At 40.2% G+C, this 24,291-nt stretch overlaps 2 protein-coding genes across 4 annotated transcripts; one reads left to right on the forward strand and one right to left on the reverse strand.

Moving 5' to 3' along the window:
- The first annotated feature begins 1,306 nt into the window (after positions 1-1,306).
- def8 (differentially expressed in FDCP 8 homolog) lies at positions 1,307-10,143 on the forward strand. Of its 3 annotated transcripts, XM_037451889.2 has the most exons (13): positions 1,353-1,760; positions 2,013-2,044; positions 2,540-2,662; positions 4,558-4,652; positions 4,773-4,922; positions 5,530-5,671; positions 6,033-6,197; positions 6,495-6,622; positions 6,905-7,018; positions 7,232-7,312; positions 7,513-7,653; positions 7,899-8,008; positions 8,303-10,143. In XM_037451889.2, exons 3-13 carry the CDS (start codon positions 2,554-2,556, stop codon positions 8,382-8,384), a joined length of 1,317 nt encoding a protein of 438 aa, XP_037307786.1. In that variant the 5' UTR covers positions 1,353-1,760; positions 2,013-2,044; positions 2,540-2,553; the 3' UTR covers positions 8,385-10,143. The 3 variants fall into 3 exon arrangements, with proteins under 3 accessions (XP_037307771.2, XP_037307786.1, XP_037307778.1); XM_037451874.2 differs by lacking the exon at positions 2,013-2,044 and having other exon boundaries at positions 1,307-1,494; XM_037451881.2 differs by lacking the exon at positions 2,013-2,044 and having other exon boundaries at positions 8,303-10,142.
- A 1,704-nt stretch (positions 10,144-11,847) lies between these two features.
- Positions 11,848-22,877, reverse strand: dbndd1 (dysbindin domain containing 1). Its single transcript, XM_037453539.2, has 4 exons — positions 22,468-22,877; positions 20,035-20,181; positions 15,409-15,546; positions 11,848-12,389 (listed from the first exon to the last, which is right to left on the reverse strand). The coding sequence occupies exons 1-4, from the start codon at positions 22,496-22,498 to the stop codon at positions 12,235-12,237; spliced, it is 471 nt and encodes a 156-aa protein (XP_037309436.2). The 5' UTR covers positions 22,499-22,877; the 3' UTR covers positions 11,848-12,234.
- Between the last annotated feature and the right edge of the window lie 1,414 nt (positions 22,878-24,291).

A 24,291-nucleotide genomic window follows, 5' to 3' on the forward strand; every position in this document is an offset into this window, starting at 1 on the left:
GGGCTGGATGTAAAAAGATGATACTTACAGAGGGGTTTTTCAGTCAGAGGGTTCAAATTATCTTGCGTTTCCTTTTCTTCATATGAGCATCAATATACGTGCTGAACTAGAGACCCAAAATATGGAGTATGGACCTGAAAATCAGCCATCTTCTTCAAATGCTTTCAGCCAGAAATGTGACCCTCTGCATCATACGCATTAAGGACTAGATCGCACTGATAGTGCTTCATAAACAAGGAAGAGATGTGACATCCTCAGTGTGCCTGTGACTATTTAGTTTATTCGGTTACAATGTTGGAGTGTACCATGTCACAGAGCTTTGTCAATCTCCTCTGAGCATCAGTTGCCGCTGAACTCGAGTGTTTTGATAATTAACTGGAACAACTGTGACATACCTCTCGTCATGCTACTGGTTAAGATTTATTATGTATCACCAGATATTTCATTTTAAGCAATTGGGAAAACATTATCTGATCGTTAGTCATTTTACGGGAGCCAATCTTTGGCTTTAGCGTTTGTTGATTTTACCATATTATGGGATTCTAATTGAAGGCACTACTGTTAATGCTTTGCTTGCAGGAAGCATCATTTTTACTTAGGTTTATGACTGGTTCCTTTGTGCTGAACAAAACACTCCTTACTGCAAAGATGAATCTCCACCTTGAGCTGCGATGACTTAAGTTACGGACAGAAAGTGTGTCTTCGAACTAAGAAGACTGCTGCTGATGAAGGTGTTTTCAGATGAGCCCTAAAAAATGTATTCATTTGATATTAACAAATAGTTTAATTGAAATTGTTTTAGTTTTTTACACTTATACCATTAAAATGTTAAATTCTTCAGAAACCCCATGAGGAGAGGTAGTGTACCTGCAAACACTAAATTGTATATAGATCAAATATGAATGTCGTATGTCTTATTTTTCAGTGATAGAATGATGACATCTTGACAAGATTAATGGAATAATAAATGATAACAAAATGCTGCTCAGAAGTGATATAAGTAAATGTAAGAAACACACCTTGAAAAAGACAGTGTCCAAATGCTTTTATTATGTACAACCGCAAATAAACCAAACAGGTGCTTATAGGGTGTAGGAATGTCATTTTGGAAAGAGAAATATTGAAGAGTCAGCGTAGATGTACAACTGGAGTGGAGCATCAAAAGACAATACGTCTAAGTAATACCGTAATTGTATTTATATGATAATCGTCATTATGATGTTACACACTCCGGTGCAATAAGCGGCCGGAGTAACCTTTCATGTTGGGTTGCAGTGCCACAATTAAAGGAAAAGAAGGAGTTTATTCTGAAAATACGTACCGGAAATGGACTTTCTACTTCTTTTGACAATTGATGACTCGGCGCTTTACGTCTCATGCTGCTGCTGATAGCAAAACAACTGTGGTTGAACTGCTCATTCATTCCGCAAGCCTCGACCAAAGGCCTATTTGACAGCTACCGAGTCCGTAGTGGTAAATATGCTCGACCACGTGGTAAGCTTCTGACCGGCCCGGGCTAGCATTATTAGCAACAACAGCAGTGTTTGGCTGTCAAAAGCTAGCGAGCTAACGTTAGCTGCCTGCTGACACTTAATTAATTAATTAATTAATGTGCCCTTTATTTTATCGGTAACATGCTTGTGATTATTCACATTAAATACCCCACACCTTTACCATTAATACTCTGAACAAGACGGTAAAGGTCGCCGCTGTTTTGGGGAGTGTGACTGGCAACAACAGACCTGGGATCAGCCGGTGAGGTGAGCCTTCAGTCCGTGGCGATAAGGACCTTTCTCAGGCTGTGACTCGGTGAATGTTAAACCAGACTGGTGATACAAATATTTCAGTTTAATGTATAAGTTGTGAATGAAATGTACGTTAATGGATAGTTTTTATTGTCATGTCTGACAGTAGTGTAGTTTCCCATAGGCGAGCTGTGGTTTAAATGTTCTTGTCATAATAATCTGAATTCCTGTTTTAATTTTAATATACTGCAACCTTTTGGGAACCAGGAAGAGAAAAAATATAAATGAGAAGGTTGAAGGTGAGGTATTCATTTGAATGTTGAGGTTTCTTTTTGTCATTTAACTTAACTTAGCGGCATCTGATCTATTTCTAAAGCTCTTTTAAGAGGCCTCCATTCCTTGTTAGTTATTAATTAGTTAGTTAGTTATTGAATGTTTTAGTTTGTTGAATCATTTTGTTCCACTTTCAAAACATCCTGACAATGCATACTACATTTGGTAATAAAGATTGTACTTGCAAGTTAAGAAAGAACTGTCAAAAGATGTTGTAAAGTTTGATGAAGACATCAGAGACATAGGTGACGTTTTAGGAGACTTACGACCCGGTTGAGAGACGTGTTTACTGCTTATTATCAGTGGCCCGTTTGGGATCTGAATAAAATCGCATTGTACAGTGACCCATAACAACGGAAACGCTATCCGGCTGTCATTAAAAGACGGACCTTTTTTTGCTTTGGTCCTTCAGCGAGAGGAACAAAGCTCTCCGTGTGACTAAAGTCTCTTGTCTTCTTCAGATGTAGACGATGAAATGGAGTATGACGAGAAACTTGCAATTTTCCGCCAAACCCGCCTCAACCCCTTTGATCGTGGGGAGGAAGAAGATGTCCTCCATGGAAGCAAGACACCACCACAGCGCGGTAACCTACTTTGCAGGCACATTAATATACACTCTATTTATTTCTATTGCACCAAAGAGTTTTATGGACATCATTTATTGGACCAAACCATACGGGTTTATTTGTCTGGTCAAGTGGTCTCAAACAGCTCTTAAAGAAAAACCTGGTGAAGACCAACATGAGTCCCGCTGCAAACAGTATGTGTCAAATGCTACGCTCACTGAGGGAGGGGCCGCGATTCACGGAGGAGGACGAAAGCACAACAAAACGCCGTTTTAGCTGTTTAAAAATTGTGCCTTAAATTGTGAGGAGAGAAATGACTCCCGTCAGAATATAGAAACTGGTTTAATTAGTTTCAGTATTCTGCTTTGCTCTGAAAAAGACGTCTTGTTTGGTAGCTTGTGGAAAGAAGCCAGTAAATCTGGGGTCTTTTTGAGCCATTGTTCTGAAAAAATATCAAATGTTCTGTTTCTTTGGCCTCTTGTGAGGATGTGGTGCCGCAGTGGGAGGTGTTTTCTTGTACCATGGTTTCTGCTTTTCTAAATGTCACTTACTTGCACTTGTAGGGTTTTCTCCCCTTACAGGGTCAAATGCTTTTGTGTTGCAGGACCTCAGTGACTCCTCAGTCAAACTGATTTTACCAAATTGTTTTTCAGATGTTTACAGACGTTAAACTGTTTAATCTAGGTCAGAATGGATCCCGACACTGGACAGTTGTGAGTGACTCTTAGCTAAAGGAAGTTGTGAATACCATAGCAGAGAGAGAGGAAACGAAAACCAAGTGTAAGCAGCACTTAAGTCACACTTCCTGTATTCTGAGAATTAAAAGCATTTTTGTCCAATTACGATCATTTTACCAGACGAGCCAGACACGCTGCGTTCTATTGTCTTTCCCACGTCTGTCTGAGAAACCAAATTCACCGAATGTTTTGTTCAGAGGTGTACGCAGGTAACAGCTGTTTTTTTGCACTTTTTTGATACGATGGAGTGATTGTAAGAATACGTGATCAAAGTGGTTTCATTTGTATCATTGAGAGTATTATAAATCACAATTGTTTTTAAATTAAGTATACACTGTTGATATCTTTTAGGTGTAATCAGCGTGTGTTTTAATTGTTTACTTTGCATGGATTTGATCTGACATACAGAGTTGGCTTGAATTTTACTGTCTCCTTTTACCTTTTTTAATTTTTTCACGTAGATAAACATAATTTGTATCATGCTACACTGCACAGGCCTTATTGTCTGTATAGTATACATACTTCAGTGTCCTGCTGCTTTGTGTTTTTTCTCTCTAAATTCATGTCTTGATTTAGCCTTTATGCTATTTCCCTCACTTATTAGTGTTTTGGAAGTATAAACTCTGACAAATATATGTGAACAATTGCACGTCGGGACAAAATAAGTCCTTTCAGGCCTGTTCTTAGTCATGAGACTGCTATGAGAACAAGAAAGAAGTCCTTTCACATTTTCCAGCACTTAAAGTGACCAACGCACACAAGCAGTCATGCCACTGATAACAGTAGAAGAATGTTCGCTCTGTGATTTAACTGATGTACAAGACTCACATCTCAGAGACTGATAACAAACAATTTTGATCGAAAAGTTATTAGCACTTTAAAGTTCATTCATCTTCCTTATCTGCAGTGGACACAGCAGGAGGCCCTTATGTCACCTGGCTTGGTTACACATGAACCAAACTGAGATGATTTCCAGGGATTTTCCTTCATTTGAACATTCATCCCTTTCGTCTTTTGTCCCGCGTTCTTACGTGGTGAGCCTGAGGGCAGGAATTACCATGAGAAGTCACAGTCATTTTAAAGATTAGCATGTATGACCGAGTGCACTTACAACACCAAAGTGTGTCTGCTGTCACAAGAAGAAAAGTGCTTTATGCCGTGTTTCGTTCTCTTTAGAAGCAAAGCCTGAGCTGTTATCAGGGACCAGAACCCACAGCACGGACCGGACCATGGACCTTGGTCTAGCTGAGGACCACTTCTCAAGGCCTATGGTAAATAAAGGATGGTTCCCGCTGTCCGCCTCAAATCCAAATGACTTTGATGTTGTTAGACAATGAGTGCTTATATTCATTGATTGATGATTAACTTTTGCTCTTCTTCGCCTATTTCAGGGTTCAATTGTGGCTTCTGACATTGAACAGCTGAAAGTGGCCATAGAGGAGTGTAAAAAGCTGATTTTGGAGCTGCCAGAACACTCGGAGAGACAAAAGGACACTGTGGTGAAACTTATCCATCTTCGTCTCAAATTACAGGAACTTAAGGTTGGAACTAAACCTTGGATGAACATGATAATGTAGCTTGTTGAAAGTAAGGAGTAATCAGAAAAACCTCAAGACATTAGTACTTAACCAATTTCTCTTGACCTGCTTAGGATTAAACATGTGTTAGCAGAGGATAATGAATTATGTCAAATGTAACTGTTTTTATTGTATATCGTGTATCGTAAAGCAAAGCATTTCTTGAAAACAATGCTGCATTTAAGTGCACATGGGAAATCAGCACTTTGAAGAATTGGATTGAAGAATCTCTCTCTGAGGCGATGATTTTCGGACAAAATAGAAATCAAATTGTAGTTGGCCTGTAACTGAGAGGTGATGCTTTTCAGAGAAGTTTTCCCTCCTTTTGGCCTTTATTGCCATTATCCTGTGGCATATCCTTATGAACAATAGACGATATAGAATTTTTGAAGCATTGTCATCTGATGCAAGTTGTGTTCCTAGGAAATTTGAGGGTAAATATTTTTAATAACTTTACAGAGTGAACAATATGTTTAGGCTGAATACATATGGTACAACTCTTAGTATGATAATAAAGAACTCTGTTACTGCTATGTTAGTGATCTTTGAATCTTGTTTTGTCCCTCAAAAGGACCCTGAGGAGGATGAGCCTAATCTGAGAATCTTACTGGAGCATCGCTTTTCAAAGGAAAAGAGCAAGAGCGTGAAACAGACCTGTGACAAGTGTAGCACTATCATCTGGGGCCTTATCCAGACTTGGTATACCTGCACAGGTGAGACACACTATGCGATGCATCATTCTCATAAAGCACTCTGGAAATATTTTGCTTATAAAAGATCATAAAACATCACATTGTGTATTGCATAGAGGGATTTAAGAGCGCAAAAGTCATTTTGATTGAATGTCCATATCAGACTTCGATAATTTTTTTCCATTTTGTTAAATTTTGGATTTTCATTTTATATTGCTAGGTTTCCTTTTTATTTTCTCTGAATATATTTTTGTAATAGGTGACTCTGGGCGTGTATCTTTGTACAGCTTTTTTTAATTGGTCAACCGCCTATTATACCAAACCCATTGTGTATAGTGTTAATACCAATGCGTGCCATGTGATTATCCCTCTCTCGTTGCAGGTTGCTATTATCGTTGCCATAGTAAGTGTATGAACTTGATCACCAAGCCCTGTGTCAGGTCGAAGGTCAGCCACCAGTCAGAGTACCAGCTCAGCATTTGCCCTGAGATTGGACTCGACCGACAAGACTACCGCTGTGCAGAATGTCGCACTCCTATATCACTACGTGAGTACAAATCGAGTGTGTTGATTTGTGTTTGGCAGGTTGGAATTAAAAATAATATGTAGGCTAATTGGACCAATGTTTGCTCGATAGGTATGTGCACACAGTTGTAAATAATAGTGAGTTTATAGCCATTCACCGCTTGCTATAAAGAAATGATTGTGACAGAAATGGACACAGAACAATCAGTTTGAGGAAATCCTTATTCTCTTTGACATAATTGTGTATGTAATGTATACAAGTACATCTTGCTTAATGTATGTCATATTTTGACTGTTCGGTGCCATATTTCTCTTGCAGGGGGCGTGCCCGCTGAAGCCAGACAGTGTGACTACACAGGCCAGTATTACTGCAGCACATGCCACTGGAACGACACTGCCATGGTCCCAGCCCGTGTCATCCACAACTGGGAGTTTGAATCACGCAAGGTAACGCTCAACAGAATAAAATACATACTGTATGTATTGTATTGTGTTGTCTGTATGTAAGAAATCCCTTCTTGTATTTGTTAAATCACACAGATTTTTTTTTCAGCAGCATCAATGAGGTTTATATCAACCTTTACATGTCACGTTGAACTTCCTAGTAATTAGATATACTATACAGCAGTCTCACTGTGTCTTCTGCTGTTATTGAGGAGCTTTTTCAAGTCCACCTGATCTGATAAACGCGGGTCAGTGGTCCTTGTTCTGACAGTTTCTCTGTTGCAGGTTTGTCGCTCGTCGATGCGCTACCTGTCCCTGATGATCTCACGACCGGTGCTGAAGCTAAAAGAAATCAACCCGCTGCTATTCAACTTTGTGGAGGAACTGGTCGAGATCAGGGTGAGTAGCTCTTTTGGAGGCACCACGCCAAAAAAATGGCAGTTTGTAAAGTAAAGATCTCAGTGTATATAAAACCAAATACACAGCTCGTATTATCTTCAAGAGCTGTATTGTCAGCTTTAGCCCAGAACCAAAGCAATGTGTTGTTTCATTAACAATGAGATCAGAAGTTATCTGACAGCAATGTGTGCGTGTGGGTTTTTTTCTTTACAGAAACTGCGTCAGGATATTCTGTTGATGAAACCCTATTTTATTACCTGCAAGGAGGCAATGGAGGCTCGGCTCCTACTACAGGTGAGCATCTTTTTGCTAAATTGTTTTTGCATGGTGGAGTCATTTTTAATGGCGCGATATGTGACCAATAAGTAAATGTTCAGGTACAGTACAGGAATAGGAAAAGGTTCCTTGTGTAAAATATACACATAATATAATGTATGTGACATTTTTAAAAAGGCCTCCCACAGACCAACACCTTTTGTGTTTGAGTTCCACAGCTTCAAGATCGACAGCACTTTGTGGAGAACGACGACATGTACTCACTGCAGGATTTGATCGACATCTCCAGTGGCAGACTCAGCTGTTCCCTCACAGAGATCCACACAACGTTTGCAAAGCACATCAAACTAGACTGTGAGGTGAGCTCTTGCATATCGCACAAACAACAACGCTAAGGACTTCTCTTCTCTGGTTTCCTCTGCAGGTATCACACCTACATAGTCTTGTAGTATCAATAGCAATAGGCATTTATTGACACGTAATACTTAAGTATTATACTATTATAAGTAAATCATACTATATATTATTTGTATTATTATTATTAGAGAACAAGTAGCTTTTTTCCTGACACCCTGACCTTCTTTCCCATTGTGTTTGTGCGTAGCGTTGTCAAGCCAAAGGATTTGTGTGTGAGCTGTGCAAGGAAGGAGACATTCTGTTCCCTTTTGACAGTCATACCTCGGTCTGCCACGACTGCTCTGCAGTCTTCCACAGGTAAGTCCCCGTCACCTCTTCAGACTGAGACAATACGTCAAACAGACTGATTGTCTCTTGGACTTCTTATAAGTGGAGCTACTATTAATCCCGAAGACAAGCAGTTGTTTAGTATAATCTAGGATCAGCAGTTAACACACCTTCAACAAAGAAATATAAAGGCAGGTGTGTCCCTCTCAACAAAGTGAACAATTCAAACACTGAACGCTCCCTTTTTAAAAAACATTACTGAACAGACAACATTTAATACAAACTATTTTGTAACAAAAATGTTGCTGTTCTGTGTTTCTTTAGAGATTGTTACTATGACAACTCCACAACTTGTCCGCGCTGTGCCAGGATGACGGATCGCAAGCAGGATGAAGAACCAGCTTGATGGATCCAGAGGACCTACTGCAGCTACTGGGAAGTAGGACCTTTGCCTCACTTTGCTCTCGCTGAACAAGTCTTACAGAAGACTCCCTTTTAGTCAATGTCCTTGGTTGGCTTTGTGCATATGTTTTTATACTGTAGTGTAACTTAATGTGCGTCACATAATGAGAAGGGTACCGAGAAATCCATCTGAATATTAATATATTTATATATGTATATTTTTTTTTATCCAACTTTTTAATTCCTACTGAATTTGGATGTATTGAACACTGCGTATGTGTGTAAGTGTGAGTGATTTGCATTAGTGTGTGCGTGTCTGCTTGTATACAAAATAAATGCCCTAAAGAGAGACGCCATCTCTTCAGATGGTGAATATGCGTGTAGGAGCCGTTGTACATAAACTTAAGCAAACCTCTGCATTAACCTACACTGACAATTTTACCTGACTTTAAAGTAGCCATATACAATGATTGGTTTTAAATTTTAATTAATAGGTTCCGAAGACTAACATTGCTTTCAGCTACCAGTTGATTGTTTTTATTTTGAAAAAATAAGAAATCCATAGAAATTGCTAGACTTTGATGTTTACTAATGTTTCATCATCAGTGATTCCTCACAAATACTGCTCCTAAAGCAGTACACAGTCGTCCTCAGCTTATATAACATCATCATGCCTCAGCACTAATATTTCCTTCCTTTCCTGCAAAAATCTGCTAGTTTGTTGTCAATTCGTCAAACTTGATAACGGAAAACAGTTATCTTGCTTGCAACTATTTTGCCAAAAGTTGTATGTATCCAATCATTAAAACCATTATTTGAATGATAAATACATAGTATTGTCAAAAGATGTATCATTAAAGCATGCATCACTAGTAAATATATTTGTTTTACTGAAAGAAAATAATTGACGGTAAGTGTGCTTTCCTTGAATTCCAAACTGTGAACTCATTTGTGACTGATTGAATTGTGTTTAATATGCTTCAGTTTGTAGCAAATAGATGCCAACCATGAACATGCCTAAAATAGTCAGTTAATATACAGCTGTTCTACAAAAGCGTCTTACTACTCTTAACACTATGTCTATGGTTTCAGTCTTAATGTACCAATAGCACATGTGGTCCAGAAATAACAAAGATCTTAAGTGACAATATGTAACATGTAATTATTGATCTGAAGTATTTCTTTAAAATGTGTTTTGGCTGCGTTATCTATCAGCATTATGTGATGTGTTTTCAAACTAAGTTCATGGTGTCTGCTAAAAGCTATTCACTGTTCTAAAATGTGGAGTACGGCATGAATAAAGTCATTACCTACAACTACTGTCTGTTCATGGAGGAGGTGTAACATAGTGGGCATCATGGGCACATATCTAAACTAATATCTGATCATGCTCGTGGTTGGCAAAGTGTCACTGTGATGTTCCTTGTTCAGACTGAGCAACTTTCCAGTATGCCATGGAAATGTTGCAGCACAGAATACCATAAAAGAATCATGGGAAATATAATATAAAATGCCATTCAATTGTGACATTAAATTATTATGTCAATAAATGTCTTTTAGAAAAGGAGATTCTAGATAAAGGCGACATGGTGGAGGAAGAGTTTGAGGAGGAAACATTTCTACCCGAAGGGCTGAAGAACTGGAACAAGAATAAAGGGGAGGAAAAAGCACAACTAAATCGAGAAAACAAAGCAGCCTTTTACCTGTAGGTGGATGCGCAGCCTCAAGGCAAATATTCCACTGTATACTGCTGAATAAAGTTGAGCTACATCTGGTGAAGACCGCCAGGAATCTAAAAAAGAAATCGCTTGTTCCTTCCACAGGCCGCTGCAAAGGGAACGATGACGTTGTGTTGCACAGGTCCTAAGGTGACTGAATAATACACTTTCAAGTTGTAGATTGTATACTACTACGGGGGGAATTCCAAAAATGACTCATCTTTTTACTGTTCGATCAGTATTAAGTCATGAGTTTGGTGAAAAGTGAAGGTTGTGACTAACATTTTACTGGAAGGGCCTTCTTGCCACACTGAGGCAGTACTGTAGTGCAATACACACTACAGAATAAGCTGCAGTCATGCTTAGAAACAGAAATTGACTGTTTTTAAGAATCTGAATGCATTGGCATTGTGGAACACCTACATTAGTTGTGTGTTTTTGTTAGTTACATACTGCTGGTATCGTTTGACTTGTTATGTTATTCTTTGACCCATGACCCATAAATCTATAAGACTGCTTCCCATCTTGGCCACTCCTTAATTCTGTTAGTAAATATTTTGATATTTAAAATTACTTTTCCCTGAGTAGAGAAACCAGATTATTCTTATTATCTCTGATTTTTGGTGGTACTTTTAAAATATTTCTCTCCAACGTTCTGTATTCTTAACTTCCTCATAAATATATATATATAAACATGTAAATATATACACAACTATTAGAGAAACCCTTACTATATTATAACTATTAGAAAATACAAATATATATCCAAGTAATTGCTGTATTACACTGATCAATTAATTGAATTTACACAAGACCACCCACATTTTAGAATATTGTAAAACAATATGATGATTTCTTAAAATGTTGGCTCATTACAGTACAGAATGGAGCAGTATTTCCAAAGTGTAGTAACATAAATTACAAGATGAAATACAATTTTTCAAGAATTTTATTGATTCTGCTATCATACTTGTGTCACATTTGATCCACTGTGTCACAACATTCAGAATTATTGGCAACCCTGGTAAAGACAAGCTAAAGGTCAGATAAATAAAATAAAAGTTATCAGCTCCAAGCTTTTCTTAGAAAAAAGGGAAGTATTGCATTGATAGTTGAATAAATCGTTTCAAAGATGATTACAAAATTGTTGGCACTTTGTTGGGTTTTTCGCATTCATGTGAAGCTTACTGAAGTCAATGCCACTATAATTCGATCCTCTCTTCGTTTCCATCTCCTTCAAGTATCGCCGATCAAGTGAATGTGTCTACCAACTTTGATTGACAAACAGCAACTCCGGCAACGATCGCATTAAAAAGAGATTTAAAAAAACAGAAAACATGTTTGAGCATGGTAAAGTGTATTGGTCTGTTTACTGTTTGTGTCATCTGCACCGAATGCCAATCATTCTGGCCGGGAACAGGCCCTCTGAATGCAATTCTGTGCGAGGGGTGCAACCATTTTCCGTTTCGGCAATTATAATACCAACACACATTCTCCAAGATGGGGAAAGTATGCTGAGTACAACGAGCATGGCCCCACACTGGCATCCACTTTCACTGATAACGTTACCATTATTGCCGACAACAGAAAAGCAACCTCTCATATTTTCAAACCAATGCATTAAGCTACAGCCTCAGCGGGATATTTTATTTTGACAGTTGTCGTGATTTATGTTTCAAATCATATCCGGGTAATTCATTGTGAGTCCCAGTGTCTGACCTTCACAAGCTTTATCCCCCCCCCCCCCCCCCCCCCACCCCTGAGAGGCTGTACAAATGGAGGTGATGTAATTCTGCTGACGTCATAACCCTGTCATTCCCAACCAAGCTCAAAATCATTTGGCAGCCTATAGTGCATTAACAACTCCTTACATGCAAATCACAATAATTGTGTTTGTTTGCATGTGAGAGAGACAGACAGCAAGAGATAGAGAGGAAGAGAGCGCGTGTATTGTACATCTCAACACCTTTAGTTGAAATACAGACCTAGCTGTCCAGAGTTCATCCTGAACTCAACAGCACCATGGTGACGTGGGTGCACAGTGGCAGATGGGGGGCCTCTTGGTCCGCTTTGTGTTGTTCCGCTCTGGCTGTGTGCGTCTGGCTCTGGAATCTCCGGACTGCTTCGCATCACACATCACATCTTCTTTGCCCTCTCCAGCTTCGTTAAGGGCTCTGCGGTGTCCGAGTCACTGTGGTGCTTTCGCTCTCGCGGCGGCTCAACTTTGCTGCACCGTGTCCAAGAGGGGGAGCGCACGTACCCAGCTCTGGGCAGCATAGGATGATGGGAACCTGGGAACACAACATAAACTTGTCACTAAAAGGAATGCACTCTTGGCAGATGCAAAAAAAAAGAAACAGACCTACAGTATGTAGCGCTACACCTGCTGAAACCACGTTCGAGCTATTTCAGTCAAGTGTTTACATGCATCAGAATCCTTGAATGAAACAGTTGCTTCCTTGTTTTCTCCCAGTCGTTAACAGCCTTTAGCCTTATTTAGCTAAGACACTGATAGGAAAGGACACAAAACAATGCTCTCTGTTTGAGTAACACAATATATAAGTAATTACACCGAAAATATTTGTATTTATTTATTGTTATCATTACCTCTGTGTACCACTTGGTAGCGATGTCCAGCCTTCTGAGTGAAGGTCATACTAAGCACCTCGTTTATGTGTCCCCCCCAGCCACATCCATATCCTCACACACACAGAAAAAAAGAAAATTCGAGCGAGAAAGGGTACACGAGAGGTATTGATCTCGAAAGATTGATGGCGTTGTGGGGTTTAATAAAAGAGAGCGGAAAACAACCTCCTCAGCAGCGTGAAGGGCTCTACTGCAGCAGGCACCATGAACACAGATGTTTATGTTTGTAGTACATATCTGTGTGTCTGCAAGAATGAACTATCCCACTGCCTTTCAGATTCATGTGGGCCTCATAACTAGTTAAAAGAATGATGGAAATGTATTATTCCAATAAATGGAAAATGAAAATGGTCGAACTCATGTTTTCCCAACTGAGAGGAAAAGTAATTAGATACTTCCCAACTACATGAAGAGATTTTTCTTTAATTCTTCTGCTCTCATGCAGCACACAAAGTACCCTGAGCTATGGGGTACTGCACTGTATTCCTTTTGTGGCTAACTGGTAGCATGTCGCTGCATAACTTAATGTTTTTGAGACATTTGCCTCTCCAAAAACAACTATTACATTTGTGTATTTATGTGCAAGTGCAGAGTGGGTGACAATGCCCTTCTCATCAAACCGATTTAAGGGAAACAATTATTTTTTTCCTTTCCTTGTGTAGTCCTATGCTTGAAACATTGCACCACAGCCAGACCATCCGTCAGGCCAGCCGTCTCAACAGCAATCTTGAATTTAGAATTTTACCATTTCTCTGCTAAAGCGGTATCTGGGGCAGACGTGGAAAAAGAGATTGGAAATTAAAGATAGAGGAGTTGAGAGACAGTGTGAAGAGGATAAATGTGTATCTGGTGAGTGTGAGACAAACACAGCAAACAGGTCGGAGAGAGAGCAGCCCTGCACAAAATGACACATCTCACATCAAAAGGTTAAATGCTTTTTGGGAGGAAGAAATGTTTGTGAATTCTCAGATGGAAGATCTATTTGTATTCCCAGTTTATGCAGTACAATAAAAATAAAAACAAGAGGAAATGATGCACCCTGCTCATTGTAAGGTGGCCCTTTGCATTCATAAATAAGATCATCAGATCATCCGAATATAATATAATATGTCATGTGTAAATATATGTATATATCGTTGGTGGTATTCTATTTTTTCACACAGATATGAGGCTTTGTGAATGAAATCCCATAACAATGGTATACAGCAGTACGTCTCCTCACAGCAGGACTTCATCTTGATTAGCAGGGGAGCAGATGTGAGACCTCGGACTTAAAGCCTTTTGGCGGTTGCATCTCCTCCACCCGGCTCCTGTGAAGCGGCTGCGACCAATTAACCAGAGCCTGAGGGATCTTGCTAAGGTGGTGTTGGAAAGCACAAGGGTGAATGGGTGGCAAGCTAAAAGTGTTATTCTGTGGGAACATGGGTTAAAAAAATGAAATAAGTACGTCACATATAATTTACCGACTTGTTGTTTTAAGGTTCAAGTTTGCACATAAAAGGGCAAATTAAAAAAATTGGCAATGTAGCTGCAAAAGAAACATTGCACAGATGGACCACTAGGACCATAGCTAACTTATAGCAGGCTGTGCATTTCATTAGCAATAAACAGAAAATAGAAGAAAAAAAATATAGCACTGTTGTTGCAAAAGAAGGAGGAGGATAAGAAATGTAAGAGAAAATAAGAGTGATAGAAGTAAAGAGAATATTTAAAGAAAAACTATATATATAATCTTATATTATAAGATTCATTTCTCCATGTGAATGTGGAGTATATATTACATCCAGCACCATGTTTCAGGGGATTCAAACCAAGTCCACCATTAGCTTCTCTTTGAACAGAGTAATGAACAGCTATCTGGAGCTCTCTCATATTCCCCACCAAAGCAAGAGAATGAGATGCTTCCAAGTAGCGTGAATGAAAGCCTGACATTTATTTCGACACATATGTGAGGTTTGAAACTTTCCACACAGGCCATGCATAGATTATACAACATCTTAAAGACATTGTCTAAACTGTATTGGATCTCAAAATCTCCCGCTGGTCTGACATCCCGTGCACATACAGAGAGGCAGAGAGGAGGAGAGAGTTCACTGCCCGCATGTGTGATGAGGCTCACAGGTCATAAATAAAACATGTGCGAATTAGGAGAGAGAGATGTGTGAGCCTTCACCTTGTACAGTAGCTGCCGTCTGTTAGTGCATGAAGATTAAAATGTTTTCTCATAAGAAATAAACAACGTGTGGTAATTTAAAAATGGAAGTTCAACCTATTAGGGGCATTCATACCAGACGCCGTGAAGTATCGTTTTGATGCCTCCCTAAACGGAGTCGCGTGCTATATTGAATCATTAAGGGTCAGCAATGCTTTTTAAGACACTGCCAGGCCATAATGTTGTGAAACTCTCTCTTCCCCAGGTCACTGAGTAATACCACACAGTAGTGTTTTACGTTTCCTCTCGATGCATCTTCACTCCGACAGTCACTGAGTGCAGGGAATAAAACAAGAGGGCAAAAGTGTGCATAAAAATGTTAACATTGCTTAAATTAATTTTTGTTTGCCTTCGTATGAATTTAAATCTGTGCACAGGCAAGAAGAGTTTCATTCCCTTCATTTTTTAATTATACATCAGTTTTTTGTCATTCCCTTCGAGCAGGGCCTTACCTGCTGGGGACTCGTTGTGGATGTCCTCATCAGAGTCTGCAAAAACTTCAGCCAGTTCCTGGTCCGACATGTCAGTCAGCTCGGTCAGATCCAGGAGGTCAAAGTGCACCTCCAGAGAGGACACACTACTCAGTGGCTCTATGAGAAAACAGCATACTTTAAGTGTGGAAATTAAAATCATCCACATATCATAGACAGTGAAGAAGAACAGCGACTCCTTAAAGAGTAGAGGAGAGAGTGCATTAATCGCTCCCAGCCCATCATGTACTACTCTTAAATCTTAAATGTATTCATAATGAGAACAGTAGTTGGCTCTTGCTGTACTACAGTAAGATTAATTTGACAAAGAACATATTTATTCAGTTATGAACTTTTGTGTTTTCTCTTGAAAAGTTCAGTGTTCTCTACTTTGGAAAAAGAGGTCGCCACTGCAGTCAGTGCCTGTGTTTCAGACACCTGTGACGTCATGCAGGCATTCACGGAACAACTGAAACAAGAGCTAAAGGCAAAGGAGATGTAAATAGCCATTTATTTAACACATTGTGATCTCCATCCCTCCCCCCGGCGTGTGCAGCACCTGTTCATTTCACCACCAGATTCTTTGCCAGACAGGAGTCAATTCGGCCGCACACAACAGGGTCAAGTGCACATGAGGCGTGCCAGGCTCTGCATTCCCAACAGGTTAACATCTTAAAGTGTGGTGAAATGTATTCAAAGACACTGTAGCACATGCAGCTGAGCATGGGTCCAAGAGCATCGGCCTGTTAGGAAGTTAGGAACCCATTCTGTGCGCTAAATCTGAACAAATCTACCACGAGAGTGAGAAAGACGTTTGGAGACATCACTGAAGCAGGTGTGGGGGTTTTCTTAGGAATCATTGGATGCCTGTCTGCGGAGCAACGTCAGGTCTGGGACATTTCACTGTTGGTTTGTGAGCTTGACATTGTGGCGAAATGAGGGGTTACGTGACAGGTTGAAAGCCGTTATTACCGCATGTCGTTTGCCAGCTGTTTTCGAGACTGTTTAAGACAATGCGTCATGTTGAAGAGGCAAAACACTCTGCTGACATCTTTCTCACCATCGTCCTTCAGCAACTATTGATTTAAAGTAGATTATCGTGGGGGATCGGTGGCTCGTCATTGTGCCGTCTTTCAGATATTAAAACAAAGGATTCAGTGACAATGATAAAATGCAAATTAGGGATGAGCAATGGAAATTCAGAGACTTTGGAGTATGAAGTCTAAACGTGTCCTTGTCTTTGCCCCCAAACCATCTGCTTCACCCCAGAAGTCTTCATTACCCGGACAGGGTCACACGCCGGTCATGACCCAGCTAGATATAATATGCAGAAATATTTACTAAACCAGGGACCATATGGGTGGCCTTGAAGGCTTTGAGGGAAAATATTGTGAATTGTAATGTCCATAAAAAGAGTGTAATAGGCACAGAAAAAAAGGGAAAAGAACTACAACTCACTCAGCTCAATGACTTCCTCCATATAATAAGTTAGAATTTTTTTTTTCAAACACATATTAATTCATATTCTGGCAATGAATCCATAACAAACGCAACCCTCTGATCTGTATATCCAAGCACATATGAAAAGCAAACCGGTAACTAGAGACCATCTTGAGGAGGACCAGCAGCATGAAGTGGGGGAGCCAATGGCCTAAAGCCATTTTCCAACCCCCCCCCCCCCCCCAACTTTGTGCGCTCATGCTCAGGGGCCTAATGTGGGCTGGAGGATGACATGTGTAATGACTCCATCTTGCCGCTACCACAGAGAAAAAAACACAGGCAGAAATCTAACAAATGTAGCGCCTCCCAGACAGACTCAGAAGACAAACACGCCCTTTTGGCAGGAGATGGCAGATGTCATTACAGGTGTAATCAATAACACGATTGTGGCCCTGTTCCATTTAGCCTAACAAGGTCTATTAATTGTGAATGCTGGCTCACTGGTATGAATATACGTATTGGAACGGGACCATGATTAAGCCGCTCTGACGCGGCTGCTTGGAAAGGCCCTTTATACCACTGTCACTGTCGGTAAGAATCCAATTCTGTTGAATGTGATCTTCCATATTATTGCCTAGATCTATTTAAACCATAAAAGGTTTTACCTTCAAAGCCAAATAATTCATTATTTCTAGCTGACGAGTTTCCTTTGCCACACCATTAGCCGCTGCACCGCTAATCACTCTCTATGTCACTGGCAGCAGAGGCGTAGAGAATTAAGAAAATGTCTGTCTGCTGTCTCATAGTGTTTGATTACATGTTGTGGAGGAACAAAACATTTTTTTTATTTAATTTGATTATATTCAGATTTTTTAATTTATGTAACTTTCCCATTGGGCTCGATGGTGCCTGCTTACAGCTATCGGTCTTTTTGAAATCCCCTTTCTGAAGGAGTAAAGAAACTGAAGGCAGTGAAACAGGGAGTTTAATATCTGCGGAGGAGGGGATCAAAGAAACTGGGGAGCTGCAAGTAGAGAAGAGCATTCGATGAAGCTAGGTAAGAAGGTTGAAAAAATAAGAAAGCAATGAAAGCAAGAGGACTTAGATGAAGGAAGGCATGATGTAAAACAAAACACCCCCGGATTATTTTAAATGACAATATTTTCAACCGACTACAAGCTTATTCCTATTCTTTTGTGCTTGCTTTTTAACCATCTCTCCCCCATATCTCTTTTACTCTCCCACACCCTTCCTCCTTGAATAATTGATCAGTGCCTTTGCTCTCCCGGGCAGATGCACTGAAACAACTGCCTCCATCTCAGAGGCCAATCAGGCGAGCCTTAAGACGCCAGTGAGGACGACCGACAATGAAGACGCCGCGCTGAGACCAAAAAAAGGACTCTGTGCTTGAAGCAGATGGAGGATGCAAAGTGCCACTGCCTCGTACTACAGCTGGTAACACATATTCTTATTTATTTTCAGCATTCTTGACTTTGAAGTTTATGTATATGAAATAAACGTGCCGTTGATTGACTGAAAAGGAAACTTATCACAAATAATTTTTTTGCGTGCCTTCAATTTAATGTTTGATGAAAAAAAGGTTTACTTCATTTTTTGTTTTCTCTTTCTTCTCTGTGCATGTAGAAAGGTACAGATTAGTTCAACTAAAGGAACACATAGGGACGGGTAGAGGGAGGAGTTGACACTTGGTGGAAGGGAGCAGGGAGGATATGACTTGCTGCATGTATGGGATGCCCTTGCTTTCATACCGGCTCATCAGCGCTCTGAGGTGATTGGTGAGGCCTTAGCAGCTGGGGTCAGATGGAGGATACATTTTTGAAAGAGAAAAAAGTATTGAGACAGCATTTCTTGCGGGCTCTATACTTTTCTTGTGCTAATTGTTTTATGTTACATTGTTTGCAAATCAGCAATGGATACGTAAGTCATTTTTACCTTTCAGGACGCAGCTAAATGCATCGGAATCAAGAAAAATGTTACTTTGATAGAAACAAGTCAGCTGAAAAGATTTGATGAATGGTTCACTGGGCTACGGCTGCTCGACAAGTTATAGCTTAAACTGTAAATTAAAACTGCACAAAGGTCTTTTAATCCCATGTTTATCAATTCTTCCTTTTGACTATTGGTTTGTGCTATTACAGATCAATACATATGAGTAAACACTTTTTCTTATGGGACCACTGCCGAGCTGTCACCCTACATTTTTTATCTGTCCAACTTTTGACAATAAAAGAAGGGAAATTGTATCTGCATGAATGTTTTTTTAATGTAATACTGCATCTATTGTTCTTGCATTTGTTTAATTTCAATGATTTAGTTGCCACTAACAGCTTGCTCCTCTCTTGCTCCGAGATGAAGCTGCGTTGTGGCTCTGTGGACAATGACCGGAGTCAATAATCACCATAAAATGTAAATAGCATGGACATTTTGATGTGATTCCCGATCTCTTATTGGGGTCAATGAATGTACAAGAAGAAGGCGGTGATTGATCATTGGGATTAAATGTTCACCCAGTACGGAAACCTTTTCTTCAGATTAAAATCTGATGACACAACCAGTCAGTAGGTCACGTTAAAACACCCTGACCCAGACATTAGCCTCTGGGCTGGGCTGTTTCTCTGAAAAAGTGTTTGGTAAGTTAAGCAATAAACATTGTCTCACCCGGGAATCTGTCTGTTTGCCCTCGGCTCAGAGGCGCACAGGGAGGCTTCTGTATGGTTTTGATGCACAATGAGTCCTTTCAACCAAGGCTAAGCTGCAGTGGTCTTTGAGAATGTGGCACCAGAAAGTCTGAAATACTCTGCAAACATTTAGCGGTTTTAAAGAGAAGAACAACCAGGACGAACCTATTGGATGAGGATGTAGATTGTGTTGAATTTTAAATGTTCCATGTGTTATATGGCAGATTCATTCAGTGTCACATGTGTTAACATCCGGTGACTAATAGCAATATGTCAGATATAACAGAATAATCCTCTGCCCTTGTTATAGTCCCCTTCCTTGGATTCACTTTCTATTGATCAGGTATCTTGCTCGAAGCATTTTCCAACTATAATTAGGTTGTTAGATTGCCAACCATGAATATTCATCCCTCTTTGACTCTTAACATTGCCTTCGCTTTACCCCCCCTTCCCCCCCCCCGGTACTCACGTCTCTTTTCGGTGATGTGCAGCAGGCTGGCAGTGTGCCCTGAGAGGACACCCTCCTCCTCCTCCCCTGCTGCCCAGTGAAACAACTCCTTGGATAGGTCACCTGAGCCGGACGGCTTCAGCAGCTTCTGGGTGTCTTTATTGGGCTCTATCACACACATGTACACAGATACTGATGGTAAGATGGAGCGATGACACTGCAAAAAGGTGTAAATATTCTTAATAGTTTTAACACAAAATAATTTTAGAAAAGTCTGCTTTCAAGGATGTGGGCTTCATTGAAAGGAGGTTTGTTAACTTGACTGTTGTCAAAAGTCTGATTCAACAGTTATATTATTGTCTTTTCCGAAAACATTTGAGAGTTTTTTCATTTTATAAAAAGGATAAAAAGTCAGGCGATGAACTAGTCTGAAAATAGAGGGTACTTAAAATAGCATCCCTTCAAATGAAGCAGTGTGCACAATATCTGTTGGCCTATTTGACACAGCTAGAATAAAGTAGTGGATTTGATTAGGGTGAGGGGGGAACAGACAAGAGTACGGAAGTGCTGCATATAATTTAAGGATTACAGACAACTGAATTGCCACATGCTGGATCAGGCATTTTAGATTAAATCCTGGATTTATCAACAACGCACAAACTGGTGCTACAGTTTTAAAAGTTAAATTTAAAAGAAAAGTATATATTTCTAAACAGATCACAGCACAAATACATGTCTTTTCTCAATGCCATAATTCTTTATGATAATACGTGGAGCTGATAGAGAGACATGTGGGAGAGGAGCAGGCTCTGGACGGGTGTCACCAGATGGCGGCTGAATCTTCTTTTGCTCCTGGACAGTTGCTCCTCTCATTTCAGATTAAAAGTGTTTTATAGCCAGAACGAGATGGATTCGACTTTCCCACTGATGTTTGTTCAATATTTAGACTGGCAGTTAAGGTTATGATTCCTATTTTTTTTTTAATAGAATTGTCATCACAAGAATAGCAGCTTGTTGGTGTTGCAGTGCATTTGATACAAAACAAAAACATTTCCCATGTTTTAATGAGCTATTTGTGTTCCACAAGGAAATGCAAAATGACACATGATCTCATGTCACATCTTCATTCATGCCCAAGTGTTTAATAGAAGTCTCTTGACGATGGTTCTGGCTCTCAGTCCGGATGGTCAAAAGTGGCAGAAGTAAAAGAACTTTAAAGAGAGAACGATCTGCGTGTACAGACGGTCTGATCCAGCAACAAACTGCCGAACCGGCTGTGAAGAAGAAGGAGCTGTTAGCTGGGCAACATCCGACCCTCCACCAACAGATGGAGTGAAACGAAAGAGGGAATGGAAAACATTTGCCAAAATTGAATCAAACTCACTGCCTCGGTTTCATAAATCAATCGCTGACTGTATTGCAGGCAGGAATAATTAACATCCTCAACACAGGGAATTCTGCATGGGAAATAATAAATACTCTGCAAAGGATAACTCCAGAAACATTTTTTTCTGAACATTTTATGGTTGTCCTTCAATCCTTCCAAATCGAGCTGGAGATACTACTTTGTTCTGAACAGTCCCGTTGCTCACCAGAAGTCACACTTCTTTCACCTGACTTGTTATAACAACGATGATCACTCTAATGCAACCATCATAATAAACAAATAATACCACAATTTTCATGGGTCTGGTAATTCTGTGCAGGAACATGTGCTCAGATACTGTGGAACAAAGCAGGAAAAATATGATATCCCATTATATCTGCTTTCTTTGAGGCAGCTGCAATACTGACAAATAATCTACCCTTTTCCTACATTATGAGAGGCATATTCCTTTATTTATTATTGCTAATATTGCGATGTGTGTTAGATACATTCCAGCAGTGAGCCTATACACTGTGTATAGACCACAGTTATATCATCCGCCCTTTGTGAATGTTTGATTGTTTAGATGCTACAGTGGATTAGTACTGAGGCATTGTGCAGTTCTACCACACAGCACTGGTGTCTCTGGATGCACAAAACACAAAAGGCCATATGAGTCCACTATTGTACTGGAAATTGTATTTCATCAGTCCAGCTTTTGGATGGTTGACTACAGTGTGTGGAAAGAAAAAGACCTGCTAGGGAGTAGATTACACATGAAGCTTAGCTGCAGAGATGAACCCTCCAACAAATGGATCCTGAGAGAGGAAAATGATCAGAAACTGTACCAGTGCACTGCTACATTTAAACCAAATGTATTTCAGTGAATGCATTGTGCATAGACATATAGAACGGGAATGTAGTCCCATTATTTCTAAAGTATTCATATAAGTACAAACATATGGAATAAGATGTTGTAGGAGAGATACTTACAGCAGTGTATCCATAGAACAATGCATTCAAAAGACATACAGCATGCAAATGTAACACTGTGGCAGAGAATAGAAAGAATGAAAGATGTCTCTTACCTGGGCTCTCTGCCCCTCCCTGAGCCTCCATGCAGCCCAGCCGAGTGTCTAGCTGTTCACCACACCAGCATCGAGGAGTGGAGGAGAGGAAAGGCACGGAGGAGAGTGTGTCTGAGTGTGTGCACGTGAGAGAGGGAATAGGGTGGGGTGGGTGGGTTTACACAGCGAGACCACCGCTCTCTAAAGACTCCTCCTTCTTTTTTTGTCCTTCGTTGTTCTAGATTTCCCAAACAGGTGACGGTAGTTTTGCCTCTCTCTCAGTCCACCTGCACCGCTCTGAGTGCTGCACTGCCTCACAGACCGAGTCCACTACACAGAGGCAGCAGCATCCCTGCAAATGTCCATGCCCCTTGTTTTAGTAAATGCAGCATTGTGAGGCTTGGCTTGGTATGTACAGAACCCAGAGAGAGAGAGGGAGAGAGAAAGAGAGAGATGGAGGTAGAGAGAGAGAGAGAGAGAGAGAGATGGAGGTAGAGAGAGAGAGAGAGAGAGAGAGAGAGAGAGAGAGAGAGGGGGGGAGGGCTCAGTTGGCAGCCTGCCCAGACTGAGAGAGAGAGCGAGAGGGGGAGAGAGAGGGGGGTGTCAGGGAGGACTGTGGACCACTAGAGTGAGGATATTGTGTGTGCGTGTGCATATGTGAGGATGACTGTGGCATAATAGTTTGTGCATATTAGAAAGCAAGTTATTAACCCTGATGATGGGACAGTTCAAGTTAAATATACCCAGCTCAGGTTTTATCGCCTATGACAGTAAGGTATAACAAAAAGATAAGATGAGATCTGCAGCATCAAACACAGTTTAATGACATTACATTACATGTCAATTAGCTGACGCTTTAATCCAAAGCGACTTACAATAATTGCATTTCAACCATAGAGATACAAACTCAGGAGAACAAGAAACAAGAAAGTGCAATTTTATTTGTTTTTACTTGTTATAGATTAGAGCCATTATAAGTACAATTTAAGTGCTACAATTTGTTAGTGTTTTCCGAGCAGAGTGTGCGGGTCGGGATGTAGGGTTTGTGTCCTGGATGTAGACTGGACCCGATTCAGTCACAGCATGGTACATGTTGTGAATGAATAGCAAACTATGTTATGAGTCTGCGGCAGCTTGTAGATAAGCATGAAGTTGAGTTGTTTTTGTCAGCTGAGGGGAATCTGTTAGTAGAGCACGACCTCTAGTGGCACAATGTGACACCCTCGGGTGGTCATGTGATCCCAGAAACCCACCAGAAACAGTGCCGCACCCAATTCTACTCCTAAAGAGTCAGCTAGAAGAAGCAGTGAAATTAAATAAAGAGTATTTCATATTTAGTAAGAAAACCAGATTAGATTCGACTTTTCATCTGTTATCACCAGGTCAGATGTTTATTGGTAATTGGACCAGTGAAAGAACCATAACACTACAAGTCATGAACCAATGACATTCCCTTCAGCCTCAGATAAACGTTCTGTTTATGGCTGTGTTAGCATGCTAATATGAAGTTAAGAGTGTGACTGTGGCATCCATCCTCTTTACGACAACATGTTAGCTCTCTTGTTGCCCTGGCTAGACATTTTTAGTCTGGTTGCTATAAGGGTTCTCTCAATAAATAGCACATCAGTATATCATATATTTCATGTACTTACGCTACAGGCTGAGTTTATTTATATGTCACATTAGGTTATCCTGCAGGATGAAGCAACACACATTTTAATTTTGTAATATCACAGACCTAAAGCAGAGTCCCTCCTACACTGCCCGTTGTGTTTGATGATTGAATTGTGAGTTGTCAGTTCTCAAAAGGGCCTTGTCTTCAAGCCTTCTTGTTTTAGAGATTTA

Source organism: Pungitius pungitius, chromosome 4 (assembly GCF_949316345.1).
Source record: "Pungitius pungitius chromosome 4, fPunPun2.1, whole genome shotgun sequence".
NCBI lineage: Eukaryota > Metazoa > Chordata > Actinopteri > Perciformes > Gasterosteidae > Pungitius > Pungitius pungitius.